This window comes from Saccopteryx leptura, chromosome 1 (genome assembly GCF_036850995.1).
Source record: "Saccopteryx leptura isolate mSacLep1 chromosome 1, mSacLep1_pri_phased_curated, whole genome shotgun sequence".
NCBI classification, from domain to species: domain Eukaryota; kingdom Metazoa; phylum Chordata; class Mammalia; order Chiroptera; family Emballonuridae; genus Saccopteryx; species Saccopteryx leptura.
The window spans coordinates 150382877-150410801 of NC_089503.1; the positions used below are offsets into that span (position 1 = coordinate 150382877).

Genomic DNA, 27925 nt, shown 5'->3' on the forward strand with positions numbered 1-27925 from the left:
TTTCTTAAGAGATCCGAGCAAATTCCGAGATATGAGTCGGGAAGCTGCCGCTAGTTGGTGTGTTGGCGCAGGGGTCTAGTATCGGCAGTTTGATATATGAGCTGACTGACTTAAGAGCTCAGTTACAGAACGAATTAAATTTGTATCTCAAGGTACCACTATACCTTGAGTATAAAACAGAAGTAATGTGTAGTCATTAAAAGTTGTATTTTTAAAGGACATTTGAAATTACATTTTAAAAAGCCAGATAGTGAGCTAGGCATAGAGAAATATTTGACAAATGGTAACAGCATGGGTACCGTGTCACCACTCTTAAAGAAACTGCGTATCTGACCCTGCCTTTAAAAACCAGCAGCTGTCTGAGTACAACGGTGGGGAACCACGTTACCAGAGCCTGCATGGCTGTTTCTATGGGAAATTATAAAATTTTAAATTTTCCTCTCTATCTTTTGCTGAATTTTCTGGGTTTTTTTCCTTTGACAATGACTTTGCATTATTTTTTAACGACTAACCCAAACCAGTGTTTTCAATATTTACCTCTATTTTGGATTTTGGCCAGTTCTGCATGATGATCAGCCACACTATCTTCTAAGATAAGAATCAATGAACAATTCTACTTAAATGTAATTACCACCCAACAGTTACTGCCTGAACTCCAGAAAGCATTATCTTAACCCTTTGAGTAGTGAGATTTTTCATGCTCGCTGACCCCTGGGAGTTTTTTTTTCAAAAAATAAAATTAGTTTGTTTTATTAACTTAAAATCATGTTTGTTTGATAACCAATTTATGGAAACAAGAAGAACATACATGTTCCTTTTTTTAATGTTGCCTTACACATTTTTAAAATAAATCGAATGTACTCTGCATGGTCAGGAGGCACAAGGACGAACAAGAACGTTCGTAATATCAAAGGGTTAATATTAGCACTAGAAATTATGAAAAAGCTGAACTCGACTTAAAGTATCCTATTTCTTTAATCATTCATAAACTTGGGCTACAGCATTCTTTTATGAGAGTGAAAGAGTATAAGCCTACAGCACACGTGCTTCTTCCAGGTCAGATGTACACCAGGCTTTTTATTACATTGTTACTCAGAAACAGCATCATCCTGCTACACGTCTATAACAATAAATCTGAATCAACTACAGAGAGATATCCTGACAGGGTATTGGTACTTCCACTTTAAAATTTTGTGGTTGGTTACAATGACCAGGTTACAGCTCTGACTTTACATTATGTAAGGAGCAAGAGCTAGCTTACCAGGAAAAGAAAAAGAAAACAAAAGACCCCTCCCCCCCACAAACCCAGTGGCCAAAGCAGCAGCAAGGCACACCACAGCTCAATGAGGCTGTGCGGGGCACACTCACTCTCCACCACGCCTGGAATGGCCCTGTAATGCTGGAACTGGTAGAAGGACTTCTCCAGCATGTACTCAGGATTGATCTCTTCTACACGCAGCAAGTTCAAAACCATATTGTAGGTCAGATGGAAAGCACTATTCAGAGGGTCAGCTGAACCCTAAGAATGAAAAAACATCACTGCTTTAGGTTATTCAAATAAAGTCATACAAATTGTTTTACCTGTTAAATTGTTTAATAATTTAACTCTATGATAAGGAATACTAGAGAAATATTTTAGGTTCTTTCTTTAAAATGACCAATACAAAGTGATAAAATGGTTCATCTTTGAGAAGGTGAGGAAAACAAAACTAGAATCCCCAAATGGGACAGCAGCAGTTAAGATGCTGTTTGCCAGTGTGGCGCTCTATGCTGTCCATGCATTGGACAGCAGCAAATTTTGTGGCCCTGCCCCAGGGCATGGGGCAGCGGAGCGAGGTGAAGCTCATTTCCTCACCAAGCAGTTAACTGCTGGTGTAAAAAGCTACCTTTTCCCTTCCTGCACAGTGACTGATGATAGTCAAGATAGCGTTTCTCCATCAGCTAGCTCACACCCCTAACAACAAGGATGAGTATTCTGAGCAGGTGAGAGAAACACTGTAAGTCACTGAAATCTGGGTTTCTTACTGCAGCATTCCCTACCCTGTGCTGAAGAGTACACTACATTTATTCAGAGTGACAGTCAAATAAGTCAGTATCTTGAAACCCTCAGCTTCCTAGAGTGACATAAAACCATTCAGTAGCTCTAAACAGCATAGCAAAATACACACATACTCTCAGTATGGTCAGGGGCTCTTAAATGGAGGCTCATCCATGGGCCAACCTTGCTGCACTTGGAATTTTAAATGAATGCCCAGAGGATTTTAGGAGAAGGAGCACAGCTTTCACTAGAATCTCAAAGGATGGCTGGCTTTCATCAACTCCCCAAATAATCAAGAGCCACTCACCCTAAGTGGATAGTAAGTCCTTTAAACCTTAATCTTCATCCACTTTTTCTTGAAAACAGGGACAGGGCTTAGTTTACACCTGTGGTACTGTGACTGTTAAAGCATCCCCTTTCACCCTTAAACAGTTCCCCCAATGCGGGTGCTAAGTAATATCATCTAACACAAAATTCACCTCCTTCCTCTTTCCCATTCCTGACTTGAGTTTCCCTCTTGCACAGAATAATAGTGAGTGAGATTACTCATGTAAGGTCCAATTCAGTTTTGTTTCTTCTGCTTGATCCCTTTCTTTTATTTATTTTCTTATTTCTTTATTTAATTCTTCCATTGATGAGAGAGAGAGAGAGAGAGAGAAGCATCAATGAATTGTTCCACGTAGTCGTTCCATTCAGTGTGCACTCACTGACTTCCTCCTATGTGACCTGACCAGGGCTCAAACCTGAAATGTCAGTATGCTGGGACAACGTTTTATCCACTGAGCCACCGGCCAGGGCCTTCCTTTCTTTTATTTTAATCAAACACCTGCTGGAGATCAGTTCTTTGTTTCTTTATCACTGCCATCACTTCAAAGTTGCATCAAATCTTATCTAGGTTACTACTATCATCCTAACTATTCTAGTTCAATTTCCCTCCCGCTGCTGCAGGACTTGCCACACACACTTTCACTGTGACAGGAGGTCCTATCTAGCAATAACAAGTGACTGTTAGGAACTGAAATGTGGCAGGTCATACTAAATGTCATTTTCTCCCTATGAAACAGAATGGAGAACAGAGTGTGCATACCTGTGCACACATACACAGGTAAAGGTGTGAAGTGACGGCAGCAGTCAAGTGGAAACTGCACACTCACTGGACAGATCAAGTGTCGGCTTGAGTGCAGAGGACTGGAGCACTCACGTATGGTGGGCGTGTGTGTAAAATGTGCGGCTGCTGAGGACAACAGTCCGGCAGCCCGCAGAAGCTTACATATAGAACTGTGATGTAACCCGGAAATTTTACTCAGAGGTGTACACCAGAGAAATAAAAACATATACAAAAACTTGTAAGCAAACATCCACAGCAGTATTCACAGTAGCCACAGTGCAAAAACAACCCCAATGCCCGTCCACTTATGAATGGACAAGTAAAACATGGTATATCCATACAATGCGGTACCATCCACCAATGAAAAGGAATGAGGTGTGGATACAGGTCATAACATGGATGAGCCTTTAAAATATGATAAATGAAAGCCAGTCACAAAAGGTCACATATTACATGGTTCCATTTATGTAAAATGTCCACAGTGTGCAAATCTACAGAGACACAGGCAGACTTGTGTTCTGCCCCGGGCTTGGGGCAGTGGGGGAGAGCGTGGGAGGACATGGGGAGGAAATGTCAACAGAGACAAGGTTTCTTTCTGAGCTGATGCTGGCATACTGTAAATATATTAACCAGGAAAATGAATAACTGGCATGATGTGTCAATTCAATTTCAATAAAATTGTCTTAAAAAGTTAACTGAAAAAATGATGGCAAACCCTGGCTGGATATCTCGGTTGGTTAGAATGTTACCCCAATACACAAAGGTTGTGGATTTGATCCTCAGTCAGAGCACATGCTGAAACAGGCTCAGTGATGTTTCTGTCTGTCTGTCTCTCTCTCCTTTCCTCTTTCTAAAATTAGTAATTTTTATTTTATTTATTCATTTTTAGAGAGGAGAGAGGGAGAGAGACAGGAGAGAGAGACAGAGAGCGAGAAGGGGGGAGGAGCTGGAAGCATCAACTCCCATATGTGCCTTGACCAGGCAAGCCCAGGGTTTTGAACCAGTGACCTCAGCATTTCCAGTTCGACACTTTATCCACTGCGCCACCACAGGTCAGGCTAAAATTAATATTTTTTTAAAAAACTCTTTTAAAAAAAGTTGAATGCAAAATAGTACAGCAATTATGGAACACAATTTGGAGGCTCCTCAAAAAATTTAAAAAAGAACTACAATTTGATCTAGCAATTCAACTTATGGGTATTTACCCACAAGAATTAAGATCAAGATATTGAACAGATATATATTCAATGCAGCACTATTCACAACTGCTAAGTTCTGAAAACAGTTTACATGTCCACTGATAGATGAATAAAGATGTGGTAAATGCACACAATGGAATACTGCTCATCCTTAATAAAGAAGGAAATTCTGCAAGGTGCAAGAACATGGATGAATTTTGATGACATGATACAAAGTGTAATAAACCAGTCACAGGAAGATAAATACTACCAGATTCTACTTATGTGAGGATCTAAAGTAGTCAAAAATCACAGAAGAAAAGAGCAGAGTGGTGGTCAGCAGAGGCTGGGAGTCGGGGTAGGAAAGGGGAGGGACCAATCAACAGGTACAAGTTTCAGTCGGCAAGAGGAATAAGTTCTAGTGACCTGCTTGTACGTCACTGCTCTGTAGCCAACAAGACTGCCTGGCTCACTCCAACATGGGTGCAGAGGGTAAATCTCACGCTCAATATTCTTTCCAGAACAAATTTTAATAAAATGAAGAAAATGAAACTATATACTTCTAGGGTAATAAACCCAGAGAAGTCAGATAAATGGAATGAAAAGTCTAAATTACATAATAATTTAATGCTATCATTAAATTATTACCTCCTACAAATCAGTAACCTGGTTTAATTCTTTCCACATATAGAGTACAAGGAAAGAAAAGTGTTTAAAAATATAAACGTTCAGTTTTGTCAGTTTCCTTACGTGACGTATTGCAATTACATAGATGCTTAAAAATAAGTTTCAGAGTTAATCTTAAAACAAAACAAGACACGGTATGTTGTTTCCTATCTTATTAACAGTTTCTCTAGGGATTTTAAGAGCTAACATGGAACAGGACAAGGAGAGCAACCAGGCTGAACTTCCTTGAGAAGTTCTTCAAAACAAAGGAAAACCAAAAATCTTAGACAATCCAAAACACAAATACTGAGAAAGCAAAATGAACAGGCTAATTTGAAATAAAGCTTAAAAGTACAAAATTAGAGACAAGATGGCGCTGGAGTAGGCGGACGTACCAGCATCTACCTCCCAGAACCAAAGTGGATTACAAACTAATTTTATGAACTATCATCTGGAAAAACCAACTTTGGACTAAACTAAGAGGACTCTTCAACCAAGGAACACTGAAGAAGCCACACCGAGACTGGTAGGAAAAGTGGAAACGCAGAGAGGGCTGCCCAGCTCCCCGGAGCGAATGGCAGCAGGGAGAGACTCGCGTGGCGGGAAGTGAGTTTAAGAGATGGGAAAGGGTCCTGAGCCCCAGGAACAAAGCCCCAGCCTGCAGCCCCAGAGCCCAGAAGAGGCATAAGGACAGTATTTAGCTGGAAACAAGTCAGGATACTGTTTGTGAGAGAGTCTGATTTCTCAGACCCAGGATCCTTCTTAAAGGGACCGCGCAGAACATCTCTCTCAAAAACAATCACCTGGGGCTCCTGGGGACGGGGGGAGAGAGGAGAGGACCACAGTAACAGGAAGAGAGTGTAATCTAGGAGGCATAGGGAGAAACATTTTGGGAGATAGACATCCTAACCCCTGGGACGAGTCACTCCCCAAAGCTGAAGTGAATATTTCCCCCGGAAACAGCAATACCAGCAAAGGGAAGCAGGACAGCAGCCAAACAAGCTTCCCCGCGGCATTCAGAGCAGAGTCGCATAGAAGGAGGGAGCTTTTGGGTCCACAGTAGTGAGTCTTAGGGTCGGAGCTGCAATGCCCCCACCCATGCGGCTGAGGGCGCACCGGAGAGCGGGAGGCAGCGGGAAACAAAAGCGCGGTTCTGCTGGCAGGGGCGGAAGCCGGCTGGCCACCACTGGGCTCAGGTGTGAGCTCAATCTTGCCCAGCTAGGGAGAAGGGGGCGTGCAAAAGCAGTCAAGCTCAGCTGCCAGCAGCCTGTAATCCAGCCTCCAGGAGAAGGGCGGGAATCCCGGATAGGGTGCAGACCAGCCCTGGAGCAAGGGCAGAGGAGCACAGCCCTGCCCCGCCCGTGCAACCCAGGCTTGCAGTCTGACTTGGTAGCTGGCTCCTCCCGCGGGGGTGGAGCCAAAAGCCCAGAAAAGGCGGAGTTCCGCTACGGAGCTGAGCTTGGGCACGCAGCCTTGCCCGGCGGTAGAGCCAAGGTTAGCAGCTGTTCCTTGAGTGGGATCCTTATGCAAGGGCAGGGCAAAAGCTCAGAAACAGGCGGAGACCCGCAGCTGAGCAAAGGTGCTCGCCAGTGCCCTCAGGACCGAGCATAACGTCACACACGGAGGCAGGGCAAAGGCCAAGGCCACCAACGCTTGTGCACCCCAGCGCGTGATCACAGCCACTCCTGTGAAGAGAAAATGTGGAGGCAGAGAAATACAACACAAATAAACCAAGAGAAATCCCCAGAAAAGGACCTAAGTGAATCAGATATAACCAAACTACCAGATGCAGAGTTTAAAATAACGATTGTTAGGATGCTCAAAGATATTAGAACAACGATAGATGGCCATTACGAAAACCTAAATAAAGAGATAACAAATATAAAAAAGGACATTGAAATAATAAAAAAGAATCAGTCAGAAATGACAAATACAATATCTGAAATAAAGAATACAATGGAAGGAATTAAAAGCAGGATGGATGAAGCAGAGAATCGAATCAGCGAGTTAGAGGACACGATAAATAAAGGCACGGAAGCAGAGCAGAAAAAAGAAGAGACTCAAAAAGTCTGAGGAAACTCTAAGAGAGCTCTGTGACAACATGAAGAGAAATAACATCCGCATCATAGGGGTTCCTGAAGAAGAGAAAGAACAAGGGATAGAGACTTTGTTCAAAATAATATAGCGGAAAACTTCCCCCAATTAAGGCAGGAAAACATTTCACATGTTCAGGAAGCACAGAGAACTCCATTAAAGAGAAATCCAAAGAAACCAACACCAAGACATATCATAATTAAATTACCAAAGCTAAATGATAAAGAGAAAATATTAAAAGCTGCTAGAGAAAAAAAGACTATCACCTACAAAGGAGCCCCCATAAGGATGACTTCTGACTTCTCAACAGAAACACTTGAGGCCAGAAGGGAATGGCAAGAAATATTCAAACTAATGCAGAACAAGAACCTACAACCAAGACTACTTTATCCAGCAAGGCTATCATTTAAAATTGAAGGAGAAATAAAAATCTCTACAGACAAAAAAACCCTCAAGGATTTCACTGCAACCAAACCAAGGCTGCAAGAAATGCTAAGGGACCTGTTGTAAACAGATCAAAGGAAAAAAAGAATATAGCAAAAGAGAAAACCAGTATTAAAGAAAAAAAATGGCAATAAACAATTACATATCAGTAATAACCTTAAATGTTAATGGATTAAATGATCTGATCAAGAGACATAGGGTAGCTGCGTGGATAAGAAAACAGGACCCATACATATGCTGTCTACAAGAAACACACCTTAAATCAAAAGATGCACACAGACTGAAGATAAAAGGATGGAAAAAAATATTTCACGCAAATGGAAATGAAAAAAAAGCTGGGGTAGCAATACTTATATCAGACAAAATGGACTTTAAAACAAAGACCATAGTTAGAGATAAAGAAGGTCACTACATAATGATAAAGGGAGCAATCCAAAAGGAAGATATAACCATTATAAATATCTACGCACCTAATATAGGAGCACCTAAATATATAAAGCAGACTTTGATGGACTTAAAGGGTGAGATCAACAGCAATACTATAATAGTAGGGGATTTGAATACCCCACTAACATCATTAGATAGATCCTCAAGAAAGAAAATTAACAAAGAAACAGCAGACTTAAAGGACATATTAGATCAACTCGATTTAATAGATATCTTCAGAACCTTTCACCCTAAAACAGCAGAATATATATTCTTTCCAAGCGCTCATGGTACATTCTCTAGAATAGACCACATGTTAGGGCACAAAAGCAGTCTCAACAAATTTAAGAAGATTGAAATCATATCGAGCACTTTCTCTGATCACAACGGCATTAAACTAGAAATCAACCACAATAGAAAAATTGAAAAACAGTCAAACACTTGTAAACTAAATAGCACGTTATTAAACAATAAATGGGTTAACATTGAGATCAAAGAAGAAATTAAAAAATTCCTAGAAACAAACGATAATGAGCATACATCAACTCAAAATTTATGGGACACAGCAAAAGCAGTCCTGAGAGGGAAGTTTATAGCATTACAGGCATACCTCAAGAAGCTAGAAAAAGCTCAAATGAACAACTTAACCCTGTATTTAAAAGAACTAGAAAAAGAACAGCAAGTAAAGCCCAGAGCTAGTAGAAGGAAGGAAATAATAAAGATCAGAGCAAAAATAAATGACATAAAGGCTAAAGAAACAATACAGAGGATCAATGAAACCAGGAGCTGGTTCTTTGAAAAGGTAAACAAGATTGATGAACCTTTAACGAGACTCACCAAGAAAAAAAGAGAGAGGACTCAAATAAAATTAGAAACGAGAGTGGAGAAATAACAACTGACACAACAGAAATACAAAATATTTTTTTTTTAAATAAATTTTTATTAATGGTAATGGGATGACATTAATAAATCAGGGTACATATATTCAAAGAAAACATGTCTAGGTTATTTTGTCATTAAATTATGTTGCATACCCCTCGCCCAAAGTCAGATTGTCCTTCGCCACCCTCTATCTAGTTCTCTGTGCCCCTCCCCCTCCCCCTAACTCTCCCCCTGTCCTCCCTCCCCCTACCCCTGGTAACCACCACACTCTTGTCCATGTCTCTTAGTCTCATTTTTATGTTCCACCAATGTATGGAATCATGTAGTTCTTGTTTTTTTCTGATTTACTTATTTCACTCCTTATAATGTTATCAAGATCCCACCATTTTGCTGTAAATGATCTGATGTCATCATTTCTTATGGCTGAGTAGTATTCCATAGTGTATATGTGCCACATCTTCTTTATCCAGTCTTCTATTGAAGGGCTTTTTGGTTGTTTCCATGTCTTGGCCACTGTGAACAGTGCTGCAATGAACATGGGGCTACATGTGTCTTCCCGAGAAATACAAAATATTGTAAGAAAATACTATGAAGAGCTGTACACCAAAAAACTAGACAACCTAGATGAAATGGACAAATTCCTTGAATCATATAATCTTCCAAAAATCAATCTGGAAGAATCAGAAAACCTAAACAGACCAATTACAACAAATGAGATTGAAACAGCTATCAAAAACTCCCAAAAAAGAAAAGTCCTGGGCCTGATGGCTTCACAAGTGAATTCTACCAAATATTCAAAGAAGAACTAACTCCTATCCTTCTCAAGCTATTTCAAAAAATTCAAGAGGAAGCAAGACTTCCAAACTCCTTTTATGAGGCGAGCATAATTCTGATTCCAAAACCAGGCAAAGACAACACAAAAAAAGAAAATTATAGGCCAATATCCCTGATGAACTTAGATGCAAAAATCCTCAACAAAATATTAGCAAACCGGATCCAGCAATATATGGAAAAAATCATACACCATGATCAAGTGGGATTTATTCTTGGGAGGCAAGGCTGGTACAATATTCGCAAATCAATCAATGTGATTCATCACATAAACAAAAGAAAGGAGAAAAACCACATGATAATTTCAATAGATGCAGAAAAAGCATTTGATAAAGTCCAGCACACCCATTCATGATCAAAACTCTCAGCAAAGTAGGAATACAGGGAACATACCTCAAAATGATAAAGGCCATCTATAACAAACCCACAGCCAACATCATACTCAATGGGTAAAAATTAAAAGCAATACCCTTAAGATCAGGAATAAGGCAGGGGGGCCCCCTTTCACCACTCTTATTCAACATAGTTCTGGAAGTCCTAGCCACAGCAATCAGACAAGAAAAAGAAATAAAAGGCATCCAAATTGGAAAAGAAGAAGTAAAACTATCATTATTTGCAGATGACATGATATTGAATATAGAAAACCCTAAAGTCTCAGTCAAAAAACTACTAGACATGATAAATGAATTTAGCAAAGTGGCAGGATATAAAATCAATACTCAGAAATCAGAGGCATTTTTATACACTAATAATGAACTGTCAGAAAGAGAAATCAAGGAATCAATCCCCTTTACCATTGCAACCAAAAAAATAAAGTACCTAGGAATAAATCTAACCAAGGAGATTAAAGACTTGTACTCAGAAAATTATAAAACATTGATAAAAGAAATCAGGGAAGATACGAATAAGTGGAGGCATATACCATGCTCATGGTTAGGAAGAATAAACATCATTAAAATGTCTATATTACCCAAAGCAATTTATAAATTCAATGCAATACCGATTAAAATACCAATGACTTACTTCAAAGATATAGAACACATCTTCCAAAAATTTATATGGAACCAAAAAAGAACACGAATAGCCTCAGCAATCTTGAAAAGGAAGAAAAAAGCGGGAGGTATCACACTTCCAGATATCAAGTTATATTATAAGGCCATTGTACTCAAAACAGCATGGTACTGGCATAAGAACAGGCACATAGATCAATGGAACAGAACAGAGAACTCAGAAATAAACCCACAGCTCTATGGACAACTGATATTTGACAAAGGAGGTAAGACAATACAATGGAGTAAAGACAGCCTCTTCAACAAATGTTGTTGGGAAAATTGGACAGCTACCTGCAAAAAAATGAAACTAGACCACCAACTTATACCACTCACAAAAATAAACTCAAAATGGATAAAAGACTTCAATGTAAGCCGTGAAACCATAAGTATCTTAGAAGAAAACATAGGCAGTAAGCTCTCTGACATCTCTCGCAGCAATATATTTGCTGATTTGTCTCCACAGGCAAGTGAAATAAAAGACAGGATAAACAAATGGGACTTTATCAAACTAAAAAGCTTCTGCACAGCTAAAGACAATAAGAACAGAATAAAAAGACAAACTACACAATGAGAGAATATATTTGACATAGCGTCTGATAAGGGGTTAATAACCAAAATTTATAAAGAACTTGTAAAACTTAATACCAGAAAGACAAACAATCCAATCCAAAAATGGGCAAAAGAAATGAATAGACACTTCTCCAAAGAGGACACACAGATGGCCAACAGACATATGAAAAAATGTTCAACATCACTAATGATTAGAGAAATGCAAATTAAAACCACAATGAGATAGCACCTCACACCAGTCAGAATGGCGCTCATCAACAAAACAACACAGAATAAGTGCTGGCGAGGATAAGGAGAAAAGGGAAACCTCCTGCACTGCTGGTGAGAATGCAGACTGGTGCAGCCACTGTGGAAAACAGTATGGAGATTCCTCAAGAAATTAAAAATCGAACTGCCTTTTGATCCAGCTATACCACTGTTAGGAATATACCCCAAGAACACCATAGCACTGTTTGAAAAGAAGAAATGCACCCTCATGTTTATGGCAGCATTGTTCACAATAGCAAAGATTTGGAAACAGCCCAAGTGTCCATCAGAGGACGAGTGGATTAAAAAGCTTTGGTATATATATACTATGGAATACTACTCAGCCATAAGAAATGATGACATAGGATCTTTTTCAATAACATGGATGAGCCTTGATAACATTATACTGAGTGAAAGAAGTAAATCAGAAAAAACTAAGAACTAGATGATTCCATACATAGGTGGGACATAAAGATGAGACTCAGAGACATGGACAACAGTGTTGGGGTTACAAGGTGGGGGGAGGAGAGGGAGGGGGTTGGGGGAGGGGAGGGGCACAAAGATCATGGCTTTTCAGCATTTGCCATATTCCCCCCTTAATCTATAGACAGACAGCAAATATTTACGTATGGTGTTCCCACTATAAAGACTGCTGTCTTAGGGACAAATGCTGATAAACTATTTCACCAGTTCCTCCTTCTTCAAAGACTTATATGTCAACATAGAGCTCCATGTTTCATAGGACATACTCAAGCTCACTCCATGCTCCCTGGAGCTTTAGTACAAGGGAATGCCCCCCCCTTTTTTTGTAGTTTTTTTTCTTTTATTTATTTTTTTCTATTTTTCTGAGGATGGAGAGGGGGAGGCAGTCAGACAGACTCCTGCATGCGCCTGACTGGGATCCACCTGGCATGCCTACCAGGGGGGAATGCTCTGCTCATCTGGGGTGTTGCTCTGTTACAACCGGAGCCATTCTAGCATCTGGGGCGGAAGCCATGGGGCCATCCTTAGTGCCCGGGGTGGCTTTGCTCAGGTGGAGCCTTGGCTGCAGGCGGGAGGAGAGAGACGAAGAGGAAGGAGAGGGGGAGGGGTGGAGAGGTAGATGGGCGCTTCTCCTGTATGCTCTGGCCAGGAATCGAACCCGGGAATCCTGCACACCAGGCCAATGACTGCGACGGGTCTACCATATCATGCTTTTTACTTAAAAAAAAAAAAAAAATTACATTTCTTTTGAATGTTGATGAACAGGAGACACCAAATCTTTTTCGCCTGCAAACTACTACCTTCTTTATTAGATCTAGCTAATAACACTGTTTTGTCTTTTTCCAAATAGCTCCAGATATATGGAAAAGATTTATATAGGTGGATGGGGATCCTCAAGCCCCTCAGTGAGATCTTCTGAGAATGGCTTTTAAGATACCTAGAGGCAGAAAAAGCCCAATAGAGATCAGGGGAACTACCAGCTTTTAGGATACACGCTTAAAGGCTCCAACGCCCCAAAGGGGTCTCATAGGATGCCATCTGGGTCCTGCTTCAATAGTGGAAAGGAAGGTCATTGAGCTAAAGCCTGCCAGGCTTACATGCCTCTGCTGTGAGGAAATAGGGACCCTGGAAGGTGGGCTTCCCCCTCGCTCCTTATGGGAGGGTTCAGTCTCTTCCAGCCCTGCTCCAGCCACCTATGACCTAACCTTGCCCAGAAAGCTGGGGTTTGCCACTGAAGGCTGAAGGTGCCCAGGGCCGTTGGCCCCATCTACAACACTGTGGACGAGCCTAGGGTATTTCTTCCAAGAAGCAGGTAAACTGATCTCATTGGCACAAGGGCCACTTAACTATGTTTTGCCTGAATAGTCAGGTTTTTTATTCTTCCCTCAAAAATCTCTGTTGTGGGTGTTGATAGTCCTATTTTCTGCTGCTTTGCTTAATATATAGTGTTTCCTTTATCCCTCCTACCTCAATGCCCCACTCATATTTCAGGCTGGGACCTACTCCTAATTTAGAGCTCTCTTTCCTCCTTTTGCCAGCTTGTATTATCAATTTACCTTTGCCACCCAGCTTAGTGTATCCCAAGGTTCTCTTTACCAGGCCACAGTCACAGAGCTCCAGGGAAAAGCAACCTGGTCTCAACTCTCCAGGCAGAGGAGAACAGAAGCTCCATATCCACGCATGCTGCAAATGGCTTTTCCAGTCTACCTGAATCATTACCAGCTAGAAGCAGCGGTCATTGGGACTTGGACATGAGCTGCAAAGTATAGAATGGTGACAACAATTCTAGTGCCATGCGGACTTTTCCTGGACTCCTGCTCCCTGTGACAGCTCCTAACAGACTGAACTGTGGTTGGGTTGCATTTTTCAGGGATTTGGCATGGTGTTGGGGCCAACTTGGACTTGGTGAACATGTTAAGGACACTACTCTTTTATGGTTTCTTGCTGTATTGGCCAAGAGTTTGCTTAAAGGCTTTTAATCACTGTAAAAAAAAATAGAGGACTGGATGAAGAAGATGGGGCACATATACACCATGGTATACTATTCAGCTAGGAGAAATGATGGCATCAGATCACTTACAGCGGAATGGTGGAGTCTTGGTAGCATTGTGCGTGGTGAAATAAGCGAATCAGAAAAAAACAGGAACTGCAGGATTCCATACATTGGTGGGACATAAAAGCGAGACTAAGAGGCATGGACAGGATTGTGGTGGTTACGGGGGGTGGGGAGAGGGAAGGAGGGAGAGGGGGAGGGGGAGGGGTACAGAGAAAACTGGATGGAGGGTGGCGGAAGACGATCTCTCTTCGGGTGATGGGTATGCAACAGAACTAAATGACAAGATAACCTGGAAATGTTTTCTTTGAATGTATGTACCCTGATTTATTGATGTCACCCCATTAAAATAAAAATTTATTTATATTAAAAAAAAATGACAAAAAAAAAAAGTACAAAGTTAGCAGAGGGAAATTTATAATCCATCAATTGGCTGGAACAGAATGGCAGAATGCAGAATTAATTTGCTAAGCTCCCCGGACTTGCTAAGGTGGAGGCAGGTAACTGCCCACACGCTGGTATCATGGGCCTTACTTCCTGTGCTGGCAGAGGAGAGCACCCCTGCAGTGGAGGGAGCAGACATAAGGGTCACCTTGAATCTGCAGGGTGAAGTGAGAGTTTCTGCCCATTCTGGGGATCTTCACACCCCCTCCATGACATGGGCTGCTCTTTACCAGCTGGAACAGAGAGTAGGACCCAAAATACCAGCACTCTGAGCAGTCCCCTCTTCAACCTCCCCAAGCCAGACAGTTTAGTAAACAAACTCATCTCCTTAGAAAGGTCTCTGAACCAGCAAAACCAATCTTAAACTCCTGGGGAAGGCGCAGGTTACCTTAAGCAGTTGCTTTCCAATGGTCGGGCTCATCTTTTCATCTACCATAAGAATCACAATTCCTCTGTCATCCATTCCCCTCCTGCCAGCACGACCAGACATCTGAATGTATTCGCCAGAGGAAATCTGAATGGACATAATAAAAAATCCCAAGTTTAGGGAAAATACTGGTAAAAAACATACTCATATTTAAAAAATATAACCCATAATTGAAAACATGAACTTTTATGAGTTAAGTGAAAACACAAAAATGCAAAACACTTAAGAATGTTCCAATTTTAGCTCCAGAATGATGAAATATATAGCACCTACCAAGAAATACTAGCTAATTTACTGACACAAATATCTTTACGTTAGATATTGAGAAACAGCAAGCAAAGTCTAAAAAACCAATGACCAAACTCGACTAAATACTCATCCTAGTTTGATCATAAATTTAATTTACAAAATGAGAGTAATATAAAGAAGCACAAGTCACTCCTATTTTTACAGTACATGTCCTTGGAGTTTGGGAGGGTCCATTCATCACTAGGAATCCCCTATGGAGGAAGGTAAGCCCTCAGAGGTTTAGGTGAAAATAAACCATCTGAACACTGGGCAAAGTTTTATCAGTAACTGCTTATAAACTATTCTCCTGTGAAAAGGATCCAGTTTCCAGATTCTCAAAAAATATTTGACTCAAGAAGCATACAGAACCACTATGTACATTGCTGATAGCATTAAAACAGACCTAACATCCTAGGAAAAAGAAAGGCATATACACATAAAATAGTCAGGAAAGTACATTTCAAAAAGGCAGTCCAGTAAACCCTCTACAGCAGGGGTCCCCAAGCTTTTTACACAGGGGGCCAGTTCACTGTCCCTCAGACCGTTAGAAGGCCAAACTATAAAAAAAACTATGAACAAATCCCTATGCTCACTGCACATATCTTATTTTAAAGTAAAAAAACAAAACGGGAACAAATACAATATTTAAAATAAAGAATAATTTTTTTTTTTTTTAATTTTTCCAAAGCTGGAAACGGGGATAGACAGTCAGACAAGACTCCCGCATGCGCCCGACTGGGATCCACCCGGCACGCCCACCAGGGGGCGATGCTATGCCCCTCTGGGGCGTCGCTCTGTCGCGACCAGAGCCACTCTAGTGCCTGGGGCAGAGGCCATAGAGCCATCCTCAGTGCCCGGGCCATCTTTGCTCCAATGGAGCCCAGCTGCGGGAGGGGAAAAGAGAGACAGAGAGGAAGGAGAGGGGGAGGGGTGGAGAAGCAGATGGGCGCTTCTCCTGTGTGCCCTGGCCGGGAGTCGAACCTGGGACTTCTGCACGCCAGGCTGACACTCTACCACTGAGCCAACCGGCCAGGGCTAGAATAAGTAAATTTAAATCAACAAACTGACCAGTATTTCAATGGGAACTATGGGCCTGCTTTTGGCTAATGAGATGGTCAATGTCCGGTTCCATATTTGTCACTGCTAGCCCTAACAAGTTATATGACATGCTTCCGGAGCCCTGACACGTCCGACCCGCATCACCGGAAGTAGTACTGTACATGAGTGACTCCGCACTTTGCAACGCCACCACACACGGTACTCACTGACCACCAATGAAAGAGATGCCCCTTCTGGAAGTGCTGCGGGGGCCGGATAAATGGCCTCAGGGGGCCGCATGCGGCTCCGGCCGTAGTTTGGGGACCCCTGGTCTACAGCATCCAGGGGCATCGTTACATTCAGACACCTCGTGCATGACCTTTAGAGTCTATAACTAGGGAACTGATTCATCAAGGAAAGGTTTCTCTCTGGTGACAGGCAGAAAATTGACTTGAGGGGTGAACACACAATACAGTGTACAGAGATGTGGTGTAGAACAGGGCTCCTGAAACCTGCAATGATGAGGTTAACCAGTGTCAGCCTAATACTTAATTTAAAAAGAAAAAGTTCCTTCCTTAAATGCAATCACCCACTGAGCTCTATACTCTGCATCCTCACCCTGAGTCCATGGGATGGACCCCAGGAGCATGTAAAATCACCATGGACTTACCTATTTTCTTCTGGCAGCCATGTTATTTGGAGAGTTAAGTAATTTTAAGCTGATAGATTCTGACCAATTTTAAAATTTACATTAATTTAAAATATAAAAAAATATAAAATATACGAAGACTTTTAGCTGCTTCAGAATAAAAAATCATATTCTACCTGAATTTTTAAAAGTTCAATTCTAAAAAGCAACAAGTTACAGAAAACTTCTGAAGGCTATGGGAAAGTCTCTAAAGAGAAACGGCACTCACATACTTTCTCTTCTGTATCACATCCCAAACACTTGCAAGAAAAGAAATATTTTCTTTGCCTTTACAATTCTACCATGGGTACTTTCTAGTGCTTTGCTGATTAGAAACCACTGCTAGAAACTTCTTTAAGTGAAAGAGAATCACCATTTTCAAGGACACAAAATTAAGTAAAGGAATAGCTGCTACTTTAAATTTTCTCCAAACACCCAACAATGTGAGTGCTGGGCTCATATCCAACCCCACACTGAAGTCCCCTCCTCCCTGGTCCCAGCCCAGACCCCACACTGGAGGTCCCCTCCCCCTGGTCCCAGCCCAGACCTCACACTGAAGTCTTCTCCTCCCTGGCTCCAGCCTGGATCCCACACTGGAAGTCCCCTCCTCCCCGGTCCCAGCCCAGACCCCACACTGGAAGTCCCCTCCTACCTGGTCCCAGCCCGGACCCCACACTGAAGTCCCCTCCTCCTGGTCCCAGCCTGGACCCCACGCTGGAAGTCCCCTTCTCCCTGGTCCCAGGCCAAACCCCACACTGAAGTCCCCTCCTCCCTGGTCCCAGCCCAGACCCCACACTGGAAGACCCCTCCTTCCTGGTCCCAGCCCAGAGATGCTCTGCTGCCTCCCAGCACCTGCCCAGCCACTGCTGCAGCTTGGGGTAAGGACCACCTCCTCTGGGAAGCCTTCCCTGACCCCTCACAATCCGTGACTTCTCCTGTTCTTTCTCCTGTCTATGCACGCCTCTGTGTCAACAATACAATACTTTATTGCAGTCCGTCGGCTTTCACCTACTAAGTTTCATTAGAGATTAGTTCTGTTTTATCTTCAGCATCACCCAGACCTATAATGTTTCTATGCCCATAGTTGCCGAATGGGTTACCTGTCTCTGAAGTTAAAATTTTACTTTTTACCCCAATTCAGTTTTACCCATGATTCCAACTTTCTAGTCCCTCTGCCTTAGAATAGACTGTGCAAACCTGTTAAACCCTGTTTTAGAGAGGAAGGGTCAAATAGTAAGCCAGCCACTGTACTGGAGGTATTTTAATATCTTAAACTGAAGAAACAAAAGTTTTGTGCATTTAAAACAGGTTAAAAATTTTCCAAATCATTTATTCAGAAAAGTTATTTCTCCTTTATCATCAAACTTGTTCATGGAAAGGTTTTTTTGTTTTTTGTTTTGGATAAAGGATAGAAATGCAAAGAACTTAAAGTTCAACTTTTTCTTTCTTTTTCTTTTTTTTTGTAGCAGAGCCAGAGAAAGCCAGAGCAGAGAGAAAGAAACGGAGACAGATGAGAAACACCAATTCTTCATTGTGGTTCCTTAGTTGTTCATTGACTGATTTCTCATATGTGCCTTGACCAAGGGGCTACAGCAGACCAAGTGACCCTTTGCTTGAGCCAGCGACCTTGAGCTCAAGCTGGTGAGCCTTGCTCAAACCCGATGAGGCCAAGCTCAAGCTGGTGACCTCGGGGTCTCGAACCTGGGTCCTCCACGTCCCTGTCTGACGCTCTATCCACTGAGCAACTACCTGGTCAGGCTAAAGTTTAACTTTGATAAACCTGTTGTATTAGGTCAGGTACAGGATCATGAGTACTTAAACAGAAAATCTCAAAGACTGTGTGATCCAAAATCACCTCAGGTAAAACAACAAAAGATACAAGTTACTTCAATATCTGAATTATTCCACTTACCCATCGAAAATCTTTCCCATCAAACTTCCGGGCATTTGTGAATAAAACTGTTCTAGCTGGCATGTTAATTCCCATAGCAAAAGTCTCTGTTGCAAATAAGGCCTAAATAAACGAGAAGTTGTACAATTAAATATGCATTTTACACTGGTAAACTAATTTTATAATAAGCAAATCATTAATTTTCAAAATTAGTTGTTAATGAGGCCACAAAAATAAGACAACATATCATTCCCAGATATTTCAGTATTTTATACATAAAATTATTAAGCAATATTTAATGTCCTTAGCACCCCCCAGAATTTTTAATTCAGGGCAATGGTCCTTTAATTCCAGCGGAGCTAGCTTGGAGAGAAGGGCCTGATGAATGGGAAGGTGTGGCGCTCTAGAAGGCTTCCTGACAGTCCACTTCCTGCGTCATCACTGACCAGGTCACAGGGGAAGACACCAGTAGGATCTCTGAGGGGAGATCAGACTTCATGGCCCTTTACATTACCTCTGAGACTTCACCACACAAAAGAATTACGCATGCTTTAAGCACACAGAGAAACATGTACAGATAAAGTCACAAAGTTCTATTAAATAACCCAAACTTTCTTCAGGAGAGAAAAAGATAAAAATAGTTTTGTTTCATCCACTCAACAGAATGCTATTCATCTGCTAAAAAGAAGGAAGAGCTACACATGTGAAAACTGAGTAACATGGGCATTATCACTTTTTGTTTAAAAAATAAGCCATGTATAATTGTAAATTCATTGAAATTTCAAGGATATCAGGGGAATGATGGTCTTTCATTTACTTTATGTACAATTGTTTTATTTGAATTTTACAACCAACAAGTATCACTTATACTTTTAAGGAAAGGTTCTTTAAACAGGGCCCTACTAAAATATACAATTTCAAAGGGAACATCAACAAGACCCAGGTATAAATACTGACCAATTCTTCATCTAAAATGTTCTTTAGGATGAATATATTCCTTTTAAATAGTCTACTTAGTATTGAAACTCTCATGATACATTTCTAATCTGATTTTTAAACAAAATAGTCATACATATAGGTTTATGATATTTTGAAGTTGTATCCCATTTTAAATATCCCATTTCTGGGTATATCCATAATTTTAAACATTAAACTAGACAGACTTGTTTAAATCAGAACATATGTAAGTCTACCTCCAGTTCTCCAGTCTCCTCTAATATTTTTAAAAAATTTTTCTAAAAAATTTTGTTATTCATTTTTTTAGTGTGGGAGAAGAGAAAGAAAAGAAGAGAAGGAGAGGGAGAGAGAGGAGAAGAGGGAGAGGAGGGAGGAAGAGGAAAGGGGGGAGGGAGAAAGAGACATTGATTTGTTATCCCACTTATTTACACATTCATTGGTTGATTCTTTATGTGCCCCAACTAGGGATCAAACCCAAAACCTTGGCATGTTGGAAAGATGTTCTAAGCAACTGAGCTACCTGCCCAGGGCTCTAATAATCTTTTTAGCCTGACTTGTGGTGGCGCAGTGGATAAAGCGTCAACCTGGAAACGCTGAGGTTGCCAGTTCAAAACCCTGGGCTTGCCTGGTCAAGGCACATATGGGAGTTGATGCTTCCTGCTCCTCCCCCCTTCTCTCTCTCTCTCTCCCCTCTCTATAATGAATTAAAAAATAAAATAAAATAATAATAATCTTTTTAATCTGTAACAATAAGAAGTCCACCTAAAGAATCAACTCCAGGTCTGATAATAGCACCTTTTACAAAATGTTATACTGTATCCAATTGTGTTACCATTTCTTACTTTAAGAAAGGAAACAAATGACTTATTTTACCAACAGCCCCTCCTCCCTGTTGAAAGTTCATTATGCACTTCACTCTTACCTACACTAGTAGCTGTTTTCGCTGACAGAAATCTGGAGGACTTTCACTTTTACCAAAAAAAGGCAAAAAGCAAAAACAGCCTTCATCATCTGGTCCGCAGCAGCCATCAGAGGCTCCGAGCACCCCAAGCAGTGAGAGTGGCCCTAGAAAGCCCCAACCCCGGGACCACACTCAGCATCTTGGTATCAAGCACTGGTGCTGAGCTGCATCTGGGAGTCCCGTGCTTTATCTGCATTGTCTGTGCATCCGTTAGCAAGATGTGCCCTAAGTCATCAATGAAATAGACATTGTGTGTATGTTGCATTTTGGGTTTGGGAACATGCAAAATTTTCCTGTATGAATTAATGTAGATGCTTCTTTGATTTATGCTGTTTTAACTTATGGACAGCTCCACAGGTGCACTCTACTTCTGGGCAGCGGGGGACCTGTAGAACACTGTACAAAATCAAGTGCACTGCCTCAGTCATGCTGTGTTACTGAGTTAAAACAACAACGAAACAATGTAAAGCTGTCTATGAACAGTGTTCTTGGTAATATTTACACTGTTCACACAATGCAATTTTAGGGCATAATAAAAATAAATACATACCTTTATCAATCCTTCAGAAAAGAGAATTTCTATAGTTTCTTTCAAAATAGGAAGTAAACCCCCATGATGAATACCGATCCCTCGCTTCAAAAGAGGAAGTACATGTTCGACCTGCAATTTGAATGATGTTTATTTTATAAAGATAGGAAAGAGAAATTAAAAATGTTAAACTAACCAAAATAAGAAAAATGGGTTATCGTAAAAGAATGCTATATAAAAAAATATTACATAACCCTTTCAGAAAAAAAGCAAAAACCAAACCCATATTCCCACAGATTAAACTCAAAACACAACAGAATTCTCTCCTAGCTTCCTTTATGAAAGAGTCTGAAAAGTATGCTTTAAATAAACTTGGTAAATGCTTTGCTGTGTCATTCACATGTTCCATTATCACAATATCTTCTCCAGAAATATTAAAAGTTATGAGGGCAAAGTTTGTATTTGCACCAACTAAACTTAAAAACTAGCCAAGTCACACCAAAATGAAATGTGACTCTAAAACATATTTAACATACAATGTACTTCATCTAAGAATGAATTACTGAAGAGTTCATTATAACTAACACTACATCATATGCCATTAAATGTCTCCTATTAAAAGTGTGCCAGGAAAACAAAATATATAGACAGGGATCAGCCCTCAGATTCTACTAGTTCAGTTGGAAAGAAAAATCACAAAAAAATTTTATAAGTTAAATACTATTCTAAACATCAACATGCTATCACAGCCTTATCACAAATCCCTTATACACCAAAGCGATCCTTTGTAGCAGGCGACGAGCTCCCCACTTTTCACAAACAGCCCTTTCCCAGGGCAGGGGGACTAATGCAGGTCTCAGGAGTGGGTGCACAGTAGGCTCTCGTGAAGTGCTTCTGAAACATTCTAGTGACCGTAAAAGCAGTTAGTCAGAACCTGTGGGCATGACAGCCAGACACCTGTGTATTTCATAACTCCTCAGGCAATTCTAACAAAGAAAAAGCCCACTAGATTAAAGCAAAGATGTTCAATTCCTGACTGAACACATGATTTTCATTAGGTGTGTGCTACTATTTTGTTACGAATTTTTTTCTTTTAAGATAAGAAGAGGGGAGATAATGAGGCAGACTCACATGAGCCTGACCAGGATTCACTCAGCAACACCATCTAGGGCCGATGCTCGAGTACTGAGCTATTTTTAGTGCCTGTCCTCCATGCAAGCAGCCACATTTCAACTAATCGAGCCAGTGGCTGCAGGAGGGGGAGGAGAGCAAAGGGGGAAGGGAAAGAAGCAGATGGTCGCTTCTTCCTGTGTGCCCTGACTGGGAATCAAATCTGGGACGTCCATACACTCACTGGGCTGAGGCTCTATCCATTGAACCACCGGCCAGGGCCAAGAAATTGAATGACTTATAACTAGCATTATTAGACACAGAAGCAGTAAAATCCAGACATGACCGCTTTAGAGAAGAGTTCCTTCAGGCAGCCAATCTTTCCTCTTGTGGCCTTTTCAGAAGTTTAAAATATAAGTCACGATACCACTTCAGTGCATGACACCACATACTGACTTCAGTGGGCAGATGGTGCAGTACAGTAACAAACCAAGAAATGCAGAGTGCCTACACGCTCCCTACTCGTAGCCATACCGTACTACTGACACAAAGCACAGACCTGAGGGAGCTTTTTATCCTCATCCGACAAGCAGTCGATTGCATTACTGAATACTTCTTCAACCATCTTCTTTTCTTCATCTGAGAGAAAACCCAAAGGTACATAAATATCTAAATGAGTAGTGACATCGCACTTCAAACATTCAGAGAATAAGAGTCTATAAAGAGTAGAGTCAGTATTTAAGAGTCAGAAGGGAAAGTAGATTAAAATGACTGATTATTTAATAAAATGCACTACCTTTCAAAATTATCTAGCAGACTTAATTCAGGATTAACAATACTACCTTATAAAACAGTCACTGATTATACTAAGTGCTCTATTCAGTGGTTATCAACCTTTTTACACCTGGGGACCAGTGAAAATAGGAGGATTATCTCAGGGACAGCTAAGGCAGAGATCACCTTGAACATAAGCGAATTAAGCTAAGGTCATTTGATCTACTCTTCATACAACAAACATTACGGTGGTTTAACTCTTGTGCGAACCAATACAAATTTTCTGGCGGACTGGTCTATGGACAGGTGGTTGAAAACTATTGCATGCAATACTAAATCTACCAATTACAGGTCTCTGGGATGATTACTACCAACTGTTGAGGGAAGTGAGGCTTACAGCAAATAATGGCACTGCTACTAACTGTTAGTACAATTCAAAGCCTGTGCTCTTATCCGTTCTACTGCCTTCTTATATGGTGTCTCTCAAATAATAGGTAGCCAATAAATATTTGTTGAACTAATCAATATATAACTCTGCAACATTAAGTAAATTCAGCACTATCAGTTATAAGAAAACGTTTCTAAGCCCAGCCAATTCACTTAATCAAAAACAATATAGTAAGTTCTCACTTAACAGAGTTGCTAGGTTCTGTTGTATGACTTTAAGTGAAATGATATATACTGAGACCAATTTTACCATTGGCTAATTGATAAAAACAAGTTTTAAGTTCCTACAGCATATCATCAATGATGTAAAAAGATGATGCTGAAGAAAATTTATTTTTGCATAATATTAAAACCATACTGAAATTATCTTGTACCTGTGTTGAAATCTAATTTGGTCATCTGAAGTGCATAGGCTTCACAATCTTTCTTACTAAAACTGAAAATAATTACAGGTTGAAAATTTCTTTCCATAATCATCTTCACAATCTTGAATACATTTGATGGTCCTGCAAAAAGAATATATAAAATGAGGGCATGATGCAGTGTGTAGATGGCATTATACTGAGTTGTTCACTTAAACCTGTATAGTTTGGTAAACCATGTCAACCCAATACATTAAAAAATAAACTGCCTGACCAGGCGGTGGCGCAGTGGATAGAGCGTTGGACTGGGATGCAGAGGACCCAGGTTCGAGACCCGAGGTCGCCAGCTTGTGTGCGGGCTCATCTGGGTTGAGCAAAAGCCCACCAGCTTGAACCCAAGGTTGCTGGCTGCAGCAAGGGGTTACTCAGTCTGCTGAAGGCCCATGATCAAGGAACATATGAGAAAGCAATCAATGAACAACTAAGGTGTTGCAACACACAATGAAAAACTAATGATTGATGCTTCTCATCTCTCTCTGTTCCTGTCTGTCCCTGTCTATCCCTCTCTCTGACTATGTAAAAAAAAAAAAATAAAAAAAAAAACAAAACTAAAAAAAATAGAAAACACACTAAGTGAAAGAAGCCAACTGCAAAAGACCACATGCACAGTGATTCAGTTTACATGAACTGCCCAGAGAAAGCCATTACCAAAGGGTGAGGCGGCGACAGAGGCTGGGAGACAATGAAAAATGACTACTGATTGATGTGGGGTTTCTTTGTGAGCTGATGAAGATGTTCTGAAACATTTTAGTTGTACAACTGAGTATACTGAAACCCAGTGAAATGTACACTTAACCATGGTGACAATTATGGTGTATGAATTATATCAATAAAAAAAAATGACAGTGTCAATGGTTGCATATATACTAATAACCACTGAATTGTACAGTATGTGAATTATCTTGCAATAAATGTCATGTATAAAAAGGAATCAACCTTTATAAAACCTTATCATATATTGTCTAGATCAGTGGTAGTCAACCTGGTCCCTACCTCCCACTAGTGGGCGTTCCAACTTTCATGGTGGGTGGTAGTAGAGTAACCAAAGTATAAATAAATAGATTTAACTATAAGTTGTTTTATAAAGATTTATTTTGCCAAATTTAGCAAAAATCCGACATAAAGTACTTGGTAAGTAATTATTATTATATGCTTTAACTTGCTGTAACTCTGCTTTATACATTTTATAAAGTAAAGTTACTTCCCTACTTTATAAGTCACCATTACTGTGGAACTGGTGGGCGGCTAGAAAATTTTACTACTAACAGATACAAAAGTGGGCGGTAGGTATAAAAAGGTTGACTGCCCCTGGTCTAGATCTTTATACAGTTTCCTAAGGGAAAACATTAAGTTTAAAAAAATGTAATTTGAAACTACAATTTAATGCAAAATTCTCTCAAAACAAAGCTCCAAATTACCTTTTGTTCCTCCCTTCCGACCCTTCTGGTCACCTTTGGCCAAGTCACCCGCATCCCGAAGAACTTGCATTGCAGTGTTAAAGTTATCTTCTCGGAAGTCACCCTGGAATTAGACATTTTCCTATGTGCTTTCATTCATATTTAATCATAACTCAAACATTTTCATGCCTCAAAACAAAGCTTCCTCAAATAAAATAACATGGAAATTAATCATTACGACAAAGATCACAAAAATAGGCAAAAATGATGTGTGTTAAGAGGTAGTAATAGGTGATAAAGGGGTATCAAAACTGGGCAAAGCAAAACATCAGATACTGAAGCCCGCCCAGAGTGCCTGCTGCCCCAGCATTTAAACCCCGGGAGAGGAGGGCATCTGCGTCACGCACAGGAGAAGCACATAGTGCACAAGACCAGCCACAGCCCAATAAAACTAAGAAAATGGAAAGGGTCTGCACAACTCTCCGCCAGGAGAGGCTCCGGCACAGAGTCAACTACTGCCTTACGTTTTCATCAACCACCAGGTGCAGGCCGTCCCCCCCGGCAGGGAAGATGTAGTGCTGCAGTGGCGTTGGCCGGTAGTCTGTGTAGATCACGTGACAGGGCTGCAAAGAGGAGGGGAAACAATTCAACATGCAATAAACTATTTCTTCAGTGATAAATCCGACCTACCTAAAAGACCCTAAGGAAATAAAATGTCTGAATTCAGTATTTCAAAAAGACAAAGCTTTATAAAAATCACTTTAAAACTAGACAAGAAAATGTGGAAAATTTTGGTCTATCAAATTATACTACCATCTGTTCTAATTTACCAATTTCCTAATCAGAGCCAATGACATGATTTCAGCTTCCATGACCTTTGATCCCTACCCTAGCCCCATGATTGAAAACGCCTGTTTCTACAGAGCAGGACTATGGTGACACGGAATGCTCCCTGAAGTGACATGGGACTCTGTGCCCCACAGAAGTTCTCAAAGCCTCAGCAGAGCAGCATTGGTCACACTTCCCCAAAACACCTCCTGGGTATCTATCCTACAGGAGCAACATGACTGTGACAGACAACATTAGAGCGCTCAAAAACAAAAATATATGTGAGGAGACTGCTGTAAAGGAAAAATGAGGGTAGAAAGATGAAGCCAAGAATAAGTTTATTACACAGAACAAGTGCTGTTACAAGGTTCTATGCCGCTGCTCAAGTTGGAAAAGCAAAGGGAAAGAGTAAAAGTGTGACTGTGCACATGGGAAACCACGTGCTCGGGACACGCTCAGTTCTCTCCAGCACGAGGCCTCAGGACGTTCTGTGTTCTCGTGGCTCACTGTGCCACAAAATGCAGAGCTTTCCAAACCTGCAGATCGTCAGGATCAACTTGGGAGCTTTCAAAGTGGGAGATCCCAAGACTCTACTCCCAGAGATTCTGATGCATTGGGTCTGAGGTGGGGCTCAGAACACACGCTTGTGAAAAGCTAGGTCGTTCACTCCGATAAGCTTGCTCATCTGAGAAGCAGTTTCTTCCTTCAGGTAGCACAGGAACAAAGTATGGGAGGTAGTGAAGCCAGCTCATAACATCTTAAATATTGAAGACATCAAAAAGAGAAAGCAAGCACCTGTTTATGTAAATGGCAGATCCACTCAGCAAACTGTCGGGCATTTGGAATAGTGGCCGAAAGAAAGACATAATGGACGTTATCAGGAAGCAGAATAATGGTTTCTTCCCACACCACACCACGCTCTGAAAAAAGAAAACACACCTTGGAATTCAGGGTCACCTTACTGACAAGTGACTTACATTATCTTCCCTCAAACTCAAAAATAAGAAATATACACCACCTTACCTAGACCCTTAGTGAAAACTGCTTTAGTTTGACCCAGCAGAAAGCTAAAGGAAACCACTACAAACACAATGACCTGTGAAACAAAGCCTGCAAAGAGCAGCTTTGGACTGGCTCGTTTTCCAATAGCCCGAATACAGCCCCACGGCAGAGGAAAGAACATCCCTATCTCACTGGGAGAAGCAAAGGTCAATGGCTTGTGGGAAGCTAAGCAACAAATTTCAAAGAAACACCATTATAATACCACAAGGCATCTTTCAGCCAAATTACCCTCATAATTTCTAGAGATAAAAGAATGATAAGATGGAGAGCAAACCTCTAAGTCAGTATTTATTAAAATGGAAAAAGCCAAATAATAGAATATCACCCTAAAATAAATGAACACAATTCACGATTTTAAAATCAAAACAACTTTGTTCAGAACTAAATTTTATAAATTTTGAAAGGGTGAAATGTTCAAAGTATTCATGACTTCCTAAATTTTATATCATTTTCAATATAAGTATAGGTTAACTCAGTGCTGTAATTTAAATAACTAGGTTTCAGGTGTGTACATATTAAACATTTAACTTTTAAATGTGTTTAACATTAGCCTTCCCAGTTCCATCCAAAATTCCAAATAAACCTACATTT

The 27925-nt window shown here is 40.7% G+C and overlaps 1 protein-coding gene across 1 annotated transcript in view; it reads right to left on the minus strand.

Annotated features, from left to right (window-relative positions):
• MTREX (Mtr4 exosome RNA helicase) overlaps positions 1-27925 on the minus strand; it is a 69069-nt gene that overhangs the window by 26297 nt on the left and 14847 nt on the right. Inside the window, exons 8-16 of the mRNA XM_066377674.1 lie at positions 27068-27192; positions 25969-26067; positions 25466-25568; positions 24000-24131; positions 22964-23043; positions 21316-21426; positions 18869-18970; positions 14904-15029; positions 1369-1519 (exon numbers count right to left, since the gene is read on the minus strand). Of these exons, the coding sequence (XP_066233771.1) occupies positions 1369-1519; positions 14904-15029; positions 18869-18970; positions 21316-21426; positions 22964-23043; positions 24000-24131; positions 25466-25568; positions 25969-26067; positions 27068-27192 (1029 nt within the window). The remainder of the gene's footprint in view (positions 1-1368; positions 1520-14903; positions 15030-18868; positions 18971-21315; positions 21427-22963; positions 23044-23999; positions 24132-25465; positions 25569-25968; positions 26068-27067; positions 27193-27925) is intronic.